We start from the raw sequence: 10281 nt of genomic DNA, 5'->3' as shown, positions 1-10281 counted from the left end.
AATAGTTACCTACACAGACTACCCAATTTCAAGTCTCTAGCAGAGGCTGTACTAAGACTTTTTTGTTCAACTACAAGATTTTTCCAACCATTCCTCTGAAAATTGTAGTGATACAGTTTTTCAATTTGCTGACATGGAGTATCATGTGCCTTTTAGAAATCAGGAGACAAGTCTGTTAGCCTGCATCTGATACAAAACCCATGACGGATATCTTGGGCTAAAAGACTTAAGCTTAGATTGTGTTTTAAATGTACGTCTTTGAAATGCATTAGGCTTATTTTTCTCCTGCGTTCCAGACAGAATGGGAGAATAAGAGAATTGGAGAGAATATGTGAGCGAGTAGCTCTGAAACATTTATAAGAGCAGTGCTGTGGGAGTAAAGGATGTAAGAAAGAATTTGTATACTGCAGCAAGAAAAATGCCTATGTATAGGAACAGAATAGAGCTGTCCATTGGCATGCATGTCATCACCAGGCCTAGAGCTCACTCTAAGCTTTCTTCATGTGCTGAGCCTTTTTTTAATTCCTATTAAGGCAGCAGTTCCCAAACATTTCTGTTCACGAGTCTGGGCTTGTGATTGTCACTCACTGCTGTTTCCAGGATCTTGGTAGTATTTAGGGTCCCAGTCCTAAAATGCGAAATTGCTATGTTTGAATTTCCATACCCACCTAATCCTGAGGTGGCTCACTCTGTTCCCAGTGCTGCCTCTGAACTAGTATGTCATATTGAATAAGTTGCTTCATTCTTCTAAACCTAAGCTTCCCCTCTTTCTGTTTGAAAAACAAATCAATTTGTAGCACGAGTCTTCAAGATAAAGTTTTCTCCCTGCATGTTTTGTTTTATTCGTGGCAGGAGGTGATGAACAGAACACTTTGAGTTTATATAGCTGTGTATACATAAACTTTAATGATGTTCAGTGTGTTGGTATTGCTCATGCAGAGTGACCAAATTCTATGACCTGTTCATTTTTCCTATTAATGCACGTTTGTTAAATGACTCCAGCTGCCTAACAATTCACAAAGGATCCACGTGAGAGTCACTTTTCCCCATTACCAAGTGAAGATACGTCATAGCCCATGATCCCAGTTCAGTGGGCTTTGGAGTTTTGGGAAAGAAATGACAAGCGCACAAAATTGCTTGCTCTCCTTTAGAGAATGAGAAAAACCTCTCTTCAGGGCTCTGTATGAAGTGTTTGAAGATGGATGTATTCCTCCGTGCACATGCCCTTGCTCTCCTCAGGGACCCCATTACTCTGCAGAATGCAGCAGACCTGCCATGGTGTGGTGCTTCTCCCACAGGCAGCAGTGGGTCACCCTCTAGTTTGCAGATGGCTGCGCCCATCCCACTTGCCTGTTAGCAAAGCTCCTCTGCAAAGTGCTGTTATAACCTCCCTGACAGCTCTGCCACAGGCTTGCAATGCTTCAATACCCCATTCCTCCCTGCCTCCCACTGGTTCCCAAAGGGAAAAAAAATGTAATCGGAAACTGTCAGCAGAAGTGATTGTGCAGCAAATGGAAAATAGGGCTAGTGAAGATTTCAGGACTATTCCAGACTTTTGAGCCAAAGTCCTGACTTTCCCAGCCCTAGCAGCTAGAAAACCCCTTTTCTACACTGTGCATCCCTTGGCTCCCTCCAGCTCCTGGAAATTACCTGAACTACAGCTAAACTCCAGAAGAGGAGAAATTAGTAGCTGAGGAGGTTTGGATGGGACATGCACTTAACCTTTGAGTCACTATAAAGTCTCTTTTCTATTTAAAAAAGTCCATGAGTGAGTTACCAGAAACACTTTTATATTGGAAAAGGGCAAGCAGCTTTGGAAGATTAACTAATGATACGATTTTTCACTTCTTGTCCAACAACTTCAGCAATATTTCATCTTGCTGATTCTGACGGATGGCGTCATCACAGACATGGCTGACACCAGAGAGGCCATTGTCCATGCCTCTCACCTTCCCATGTCAGTCATCATCGTCGGGGTGGGGAACGCCGATTTTAGTGACATGCAGATGCTGGATGGCGATGATGGGATCCTGAGGTCTCCCAAGGGCGAGCCTGTGCTTCGAGACATTGTCCAGTTTGTGCCATTTAGGAACTTCAAACATGTAAGCTGACTTTTCCATCCATTCCGCAGAAGGGTGAATGTATATAACATATAGTGAATGGTCCCTGGGGCTGGGTCTAACTTTGGATGGGCATGAAGTGGTTAGTAAGTCTATGGCATTATTGTGTCAGAAATGGAGAAAAAAATGAATACAGAATGAAATGTGCTCCATTAGTGAGATGGTGAGGGTGGGGAAAGAAGAGATGGGGCAGAATTCATGTACTTCTTGAGGTGCCAGTCCTTACCTCCGTTTTCTCCTTGATTTTAGTTTAGTTGCCCTCCCTGACTTATTTTTCCGAGTTTCCATTTCTTTTCCATTCTCTTTGCATCTGTTCCATTAGGACTACTGTATTCTGCTTTCCATCCCTTCATTTCCACAGGCAGCTGAAATGGCTGTGGATTTGTACTCACAGTGTTCCCCAGGAGGCTGTTTCCTTATTGAAATTTAGGTCCCTAAGCTCTCAAAGGCAGGACTATCCACCCACAGCATCCTGGTTGCCTCCAAACCCTTTACCCAAATTTTGTACAAGAACAAATCCAAGGAAGTGCTGTTACTAAGAGCTTCCCTGTGCCCTCAGCCAGCTGTTCGTGTCTGAGCCCAGCGTGGTGTAGGAGACACTCTCTAGGAGAGGAAGGGAGAGACCCAGCATTAAATTGCCAAATTTGAAATAATCCCTTGGCCATGTACTTTCTCCTCAGTCACCTGCCCTACATTGCAGCATCTGTCGCAGGGACTTTTTCAGCAGCTGGGTAGAGACAGGCGTGAAATGGCCGTTGTGTTCCTCTGCGATACTGATCACATCCCTTTCCTTCTGTTTTTCCATCTTTCTCTCCCTTCCTTCCCCTCATTCCTTCTGTCATATTTAAGTGGTTCTCTGGACTGTTTTTTTGCTCACCCCAATGTCTAGGAAGGATGTCCTTGATACTTGATTTGAAAATTTCCTTACCGCACAGCGTAACTGACTCATTCTCCTCATGAGATTGCCCTTTCCAATCTGCTCTCATATGCTAGTGATCCTTAGATCTGGATTTGTCACACAGTAGTTTCCAGTTCTGGGTCGGTTTTAGTCTGCATATGGGTTTGCAGTGCTTACATTTCTTTAGTTTTTCTAGGCTTTTTGTTACCACAGGAGACTTTTTTCCTTTTGCTACTTCCAAAATACCTTCATTTTATTTTCCTCTTCTCAAGAGTTGTTCTTTTTTCTCTCTTCAAAATACAATTCTGCTGTATTTGTCTTAGATCTAGACACACTTCTCACTTTCGCAAACCCTACTGAGGAGTAAGAGAAACAGACTTATTCCTCTTTTCCCTCTCCCTTTATTTTATTTTCCTCTTCTCAAGAGTTGTTCTTTTTTCTCTCTTCAAAATACAATTCTGCTGTATTTGTTTTAGATCTAGACACACTTCCCACTTTCGCAAACCCTACTGAGGAGCAAGGAAACAGACTTATTCCTCTTTTCCCTCTACCTTTGTAAAGAATGGAGCCTCATAGGAGGTAAAACTCACCTTGTGCTATTAGTTTGGTGACACGATGCCAAATGGCTGCAGATTTGCCACTGAATTGTAGATACATACTTTTCTATGTTGACAGTGCCACTCAGTCGCCTATTTGCTGGAACAAAGTGTGAGCACGACCTGCTCATAGCCGACGATTCTCCTGCATCAGATAATCACAAGAGCATAGTGCTGCATTGTAGTCTATTGTAAAAGTGCTGAGAGGCAAGTTATTTATGGGCTAGTGCTAGACCTACTTTCAGTTCGTTGAAAATATGTTTCTGCAAGGAACTGGCAAAGCCAGCTGCATTTGTTATTTTTAGTTTCATTTTGTGATTTTATAACAAAGTTGAAATCATCCTTGATTGAATAGATTAATGCTGACAGTTGCGGTTCTGGGCACTGAATATATTGTGCCTCTGGTGTTAACTTGTGAGTGATTCTATGTGTGATTTTAATTGCTAGCACTGGTCAAATGACAAGCATGTATCATTTTTAGCTGTTTTAGATTAACTTCCCCAGTACTGGGAGAGGATAGCAATCTTAAAAATTTATTGTTCTTGTTAAATAGTGATATTTTTCTCCCCCTTTCTCTAAGTAGCAGAGATAATATAGATATAGAGATAGATCATGTATTTGCTATATCAGAAAAGTCTATCTTATGCAACTTGCTATTTAGTCTGTTTATTGTGATCTTTCAGCATTCCAACAAATGTCAGTGTAATGGATGAGTGCCCATAACAATAGCCACTTCTGGTTGAATTTCTTTATTGTCATATCCCAAATAATCTCTCTCTCTGAACAAAGTGACATTCACAGCTATCTTGCTTACTTATCCTCAGCACAAACAAAAGAACATGCCTTTTGCATCAGCTAGTGAAATAATTTTTCATGGTAGAAATGAGTGTGATGTTTTGATTCAAACTTGTTTTTTTCCCACAGAAAAATGCGGATTTAACCCATTTGGGGGATTTTTGTCAGATCAGTTCTGATCACACAGAAAAATTGCCATAAATAAGTATATTACATTTAACAGCTTTAAGTAAAAGATGTATTTAGTTAAAAATCACATCCCTTTTGTCAACGTACCTTGTATTTAGTTTTGGTATTGAGGATATTCAATTATTAAGTAGAAAAAAAATGTTGAAGGATCTTTTTAGAAAGACTACAAATCAAGTTTTATAAGGTTTATAGATTTCTCTGATAAATCAAGTGTTTATTTATGCCTAAATCCATATTACCTCTACTACTGACAGAAGGAGGGAAGCAAATGTTACTTGTGAGCAATTATTTTTTGTTTTGCTGGAACGGTAAACCAAAACTCATTTGGAGTCAACCCAAACAGTATTTTTTTTCATTACTTCAATTCTCAGGTCAGCCTGGAACTCAAAATCTCATAACTATCCAAAGAGATCAAAAAGAATATATCCAAAAGCTGTCCCTGTGAGAAAACTGAAAGGAGGGAGAAGGAAGTTGTAAAAATAACCTATAGAGTGAATCCCTTTTATTTTATAAGTTTGACTTCAGAGAAGGTTCTGATCCTGCATGGCACTCATTCAGGCATTTAACGCATTTCAGTTAGGTACAATTACTCACATACCTAAAACCTCATAGCCACTTCAATGTTTTACTGGCTCAAGACCCAATGTAGACAGAAATCTTTATTATAGGGGTTTAATCTCCTACATGATGTAGAGTATCAGGAGTACTTCAGTAAAGCATCTTACCTTTTTGAGTCTCTCTTTAAGGAATGTATTTGAAGCTATCAAAATAATAATTCTAGTGATTCTTGGCAAATCCTGTAGTTGCAGAGGCTTGATAAAATCAAGGTAATCATTACTATTTAAAAAAATGTCCCATTGTATAGTGGGTGACATGTTGGGTGACATGTGCAATTCACTACAGGGGAACATAACAAAGGGAAAATATTTTCCCTGAACCCAAGTGAATTTCTTCTCTCTGTAATTATCATCACCCCAGCAATGTGAGTGTCCTTCACCTGAAACTGTGGAACAGTGATGCTCACAATCACTGAAATGTAGTTGAAGAAAATCACCTGTCTCAATCCATTCACAGTCATATTTTAAGAGCTGAAATGCCTTTAGGATGCATGATATATTTACTGTGCACAAATCTGATGCCACAGGTAGATTGTATTCCACTCTGCATTGTACTTAATCATAAAGGCTAACAACTGTGAATTAATAACACATATATCACAAATGAGCATGGAAAGCGTAGCTTTTAACCACTACAAGGAGCAATGTTTTGCACTATGCATTGTAATTAAAGATTAAGCATGGTGAATCTATAGAACTGAATCAACAGTCATTTGTAATATAAACCAATTACCATCATAGGGGATTATTTTCCTGCTGCTGGCTGATCTGATTGTTATGTATTAGCCATCAGTTAAGAACTATTCATCTTGAGGTGTTTATTGCTAGGATGCTCTTCAAGCATAGCAGGTAAACAGTGGAGAAAACATTACAGTAAAACATTAATGAACCATCTGTGTTAAAAACCCAGCGAAGGTAACCCTTACACAGCACTGCTGAACTGGGGCTGGTTTTTAGCTCAGAAGTTACTGGGTCTGATTCTTACTTACACAAATGCTGCTTTGCACCATCTGGTCTAGAAGTAAGAGTGTTTTACCACCACAAAAGTACGTAAGGTACAGGTGGCCCAAATCGTCAGACAGGAGATCACCCCTAACCCTGGTTTTGGGATGCTCCCTGCTAGAAAGAGCCCCAGGACCAACAGACATCACCAGCATGATGAAACTCTGTAAAGCAACAGTTGTCCATGTTCAGACTGAAGCACGGAGTCAAGCCAGCTACCCCAAGGCAGCCCTGTGTGGGGCCACACGTTGCCTGTGAGCCTGTGGGCACAGTAAATTTGTTAGCTTAAACCTCAATGAAAGGCTTTTTACTTCACATGCACGCTGGGCGAGGAGTGCATAGCTGAGTTGACTCCTCAAGTGGCGGTGATTCAGCCGTGCATCTGAGCCCTGACAGAGCCTGTTCTGAAGGGCCGACCCTTCGTTCAGCAAGAATGGATGTGGCGTCAGTAGAGAGAGGAGTAGCAATGGGAGGATGATGCAGAGAGGTGAGTGTTGGCCCAACGTTCAGACACGTGGACTACACGTGATCCAGAGAAACTGGTAGCAAGTGCTCCTGCCCAGCATTTTTAAAGATAGAGCAGAGTGAAGTTTCCTTGTGTGTGCAGTGATGGCCCAGGACTCTTCCCCCACTCCCTGTCTTTACTCTTTATGTAGGGTTGTATTTTTGATAAGAGGGCACAGAGGCAGGCTGAGGTATATACAGTATATATATATGGCACACCGGGAAGAAGGTTAAAAAAGCAGTAATTCTCAGTAGCAACATAGAAATCAGCCATTTGCCTGATTCCAGGTATTTTCTGCTGATTTCAGTGAAAACAGGTTTAGGCAAGAACAGGGCAACTGTGGAGAACCATGCATTTCACTTTGAAGGATTAAAATAAATGGGTTCTGTTACTGTGTTACACCTGAGAGCCGTTGCTGCACTGCCACACAAAGCAAGGGCTCTGCTTTGCCAGTTTGTTCATGCAGAAATGTTCCAGGCTTTTTTGCCTGCACAAATATTTTGGTATAAATGTCACAGTAGGGAAATAGCAGTTCATTTTATTCATTACTAATCACATATGTGACTCAAAATACCAAAATACAAAAACCAGTTTTGTTTCTGCTTTTGCTAGCATTGTCTTTGTATTTGTAATACTGTAACATTTGATACCGGAATTTATAATAGCCCAGGGGCTTTCTGCACCCCTGGATTAGCTTGCCTATGAATAGTTTACCATTTACATCCTATGTAAGCTTAACTTTAAGACTCTGGAAGGATAAGGATCCCACCCCATGAAAGAGAGTAGCACAATAAATAGTCAATACAAATACTTTGTGACATGATAGTTTTGAAACTTGGCTGAAAATATTACAGACAGTGAGGAGGAAGGTGTTCATTAGTGTGGGAAAAAATACTTGGTATGCAGAAGAGATGTGACCCAGCTTCCAGTTGAGGAGTTCCCATGCATCAGCTGAGCTGCAATGTCTGATCCATGCGTGCTCTATCTGGAGAGAAACTCATTCGTTTAAACTTCTCACACTGAAGTTTAAGCATTTGCATTTTTACTGCATTTTTGTGGAGGGCTCAGAGGGAACATGGTCAGGCAGGCTGGCTCCGGGGATGTTGAATCAGCTCTACCCAAATACTTAGAAACAAGCAAATCCAAAACACAGGGCAGGAGGGTGCTATTGAGCTGCATGGGAGAAGAGAAGCCCAGTTCTGTCGCCGCTGAGTACAGGGGCTGAGGAAAATCCCTGCAGCACATGCAGGTAACGGTTGCTCACAAAACATACACACAGGCCCTGCTCTTTAAAATGAAGCATTGTCAGGGTGTGAGGCAGCAACTGTGTGTTGTCGATGCAGTGCATGGTTTCTCACTGCACTGAGAGGAAGCCCTCCTCCCTGCCTGTGGCGAAAGCCAGTGGCCATCTCTATATCCATCTCTACATTTCAGGGTCATCAGTTCTTAAGTCTGGTTGACACCCACCATTTATACATTGCAGGAAGAGCTTTAAAGACTCCACAAAGCCTAGGATTGAAGCTTGCTCATGACCGTGGTTTAATTCCAACAAAAACAAAATATTTTTTATTGAATTAAAAACTTCCCCAGCCATTAAAACACCATGCCAGATCCTGAAGAGCAGAATGGCAATGAAGGCCTCCCTTTTACAGTGATGTCCATTCATGTTCAACTTGAAGCTCTGCAGGGTTCCTCACTGAGTGCTGATGAATGAAGTCTTTGCAGCCCTTTTCACTGTGATATGGTGCTCTCCCAGAGCGCAGGGAAGTTCAGTTACCCTGAACTTAAAATAGTCCAAACGGACCTGAAAAACATGCAGAACACTTTTGGCTTTAGTGTACATTCAGGCAACTACAGCTACAAGCCCAAACTGACTCACAAAATGAGTTTCCAGCAATCGTGCCACTCACTTTGAGTCTTCTTTGCCTTCCATTTCTGTACTATACTTCCTCCCTTGATCTCATGGCACCAGTGCCTCTAAAACCCATGGCACTTCTAGCAGAGAGACAGGTTAACACTTGTGTTTTCTACCATTTCCTGCAGGCATCCCCAGCTGCTCTAGCAAAAAGCGTTTTGGCTGAAGTTCCAAACCAAGTCGTGGACTATTACAATGGCAAAGGGATAAAACCAAAATGTATGTCAGAGTACGAGTCTTCCAGGACACTAGCTCCATGAACCTGCCTGCACTCTTTTACAAAATTAAAAAAGAAAAATGCTACTGTCTACAACTACTGTACTTAAAAATGAAACAAAAAATTAGCACGTTTTGGTGATTTTTAACTAAAATAACCATTTTTTTTGCATGTGTAGCCTAAAGGCTTAAATCTGTTAAGCGGTTGTATTGTTGAAAACTTTTTATGAGAAAAAAACATCCAGAAAAAAAAAGTGAACTCTTTACATTACAGCATGTCGCCTTGAAATAAAAAGTTATCTGTATCTGTTTTTTATACAGGTTTGTTGAAATTTTGCTAAATTTCTTATCTTTACACTGTAAAGCATTTTGAAATATTTATTGAGAGTCGATAGCCAAAATGTCTTTGGTTTAATCTGCTATGAACTGAGAGATTTTTCAAAATGGCAGATGCATGAACTGTATTTTGCATGTTTAAAATAAAAACAACACAGTTTTGCAGTTGTTGTCTTTATTTCTTTCTCTGCCACAAGGCTGCCTGCTTTCAACTTCCATATTCCAAGAAAAGGGTAGTAACGTGTTTCAGGAGATACCTGGCCTGAAGCATGGGCATTTCTAATGTTAGTAGCTTATAATATGGGCACCCGAACATGCCCACTCAGTCTGTGGCCTGAGTAGCCATTTTTCAAAAGCCTGAGACATCCAGCTGTTACGAAGGGTTCAGACCGTAGCTATAAACAGATCTGGCTCACAGGGCATGATCCATCAGGATTGCATGTCTTAAAATACGCCCACTTAATTCAAACGATCTGGCTGGTTTTCGAATGGGTTGTATTTTGGCTACCCAAATTTATAATCTCTTGTATTTGGGAATTCTTATTTTGTTTCATTTGTATTTTTTATCTCACATCCAAAATCCAACTTTGCATGACACGTTTTCCGAAGGAAATTTTGCACAGCCTGATTTTGTGACAACCAGTGGTTTCTAACTTCATGCACACACATATCACATGTGTGTGATAGAAAAACTGGGTTTGTACCAAAAGAATATTCAAGCCACCTTTTTTTTTAAAAGAGGACACACAAGAACAGATTGGCAGTGGATTGATCTTTCCATTGAAATATTTATGTATATAAATGAAGAAATGAGATCATTGTTACTCTTAGTGTTTGAATTTTGGCTTCTTCATTTGCTAAAAGACAATAAGGAAAGATGTGACTTGTTAGAAGTTAAGGATAAAATTTGACCAAAAATAATTCGTGTGGGATTGTCTGAAGGGCACAGCTTTGGATGAGTTTGTGCTCCCACTGAATTGAAAACATTCCTGTTGCTAGTTCCAGAAGAAGCTGTTTTGGGCCAGTACTGAATATTTTGGAAAATCTCACTTGTGAGCAAGGGTTTCTGGTTTTAGAAATATGTATTTTTAA

General features: G+C 40.6%; 1 protein-coding gene across 1 annotated transcript in view; it reads left to right on the top strand.

Moving 5' to 3' along the window:
• Window positions 1–9349, top strand: part of CPNE4 (copine IV) — a gene marked incomplete at its 5' end in the record, with an annotated part of 55438 nt that extends 46089 nt beyond the window's left edge. Inside the window, 2 exons of the mRNA XM_009572155.1 lie at window positions 1866–2102; window positions 8766–9349. Coding sequence (XP_009570450.1) covers window positions 1866–2102; window positions 8766–8897 — 369 coding nt within the window. The remainder of the gene's footprint in view (window positions 1–1865; window positions 2103–8765) is intronic.
• Window positions 9350–10281: the final 932 nt, after the last annotated feature.

Source organism: Fulmarus glacialis, unplaced genomic scaffold, assembly GCF_000690835.1.
Source record: "Fulmarus glacialis isolate BGI_N327 unplaced genomic scaffold, ASM69083v1 scaffold22322, whole genome shotgun sequence".
Classification (NCBI taxonomy): Eukaryota; Metazoa; Chordata; class Aves; order Procellariiformes; family Procellariidae; genus Fulmarus; species Fulmarus glacialis.
The sequence above is the reverse complement of the archived record's forward strand: the minus strand, read 5'-3'. Positions and strand labels throughout refer to the sequence as shown.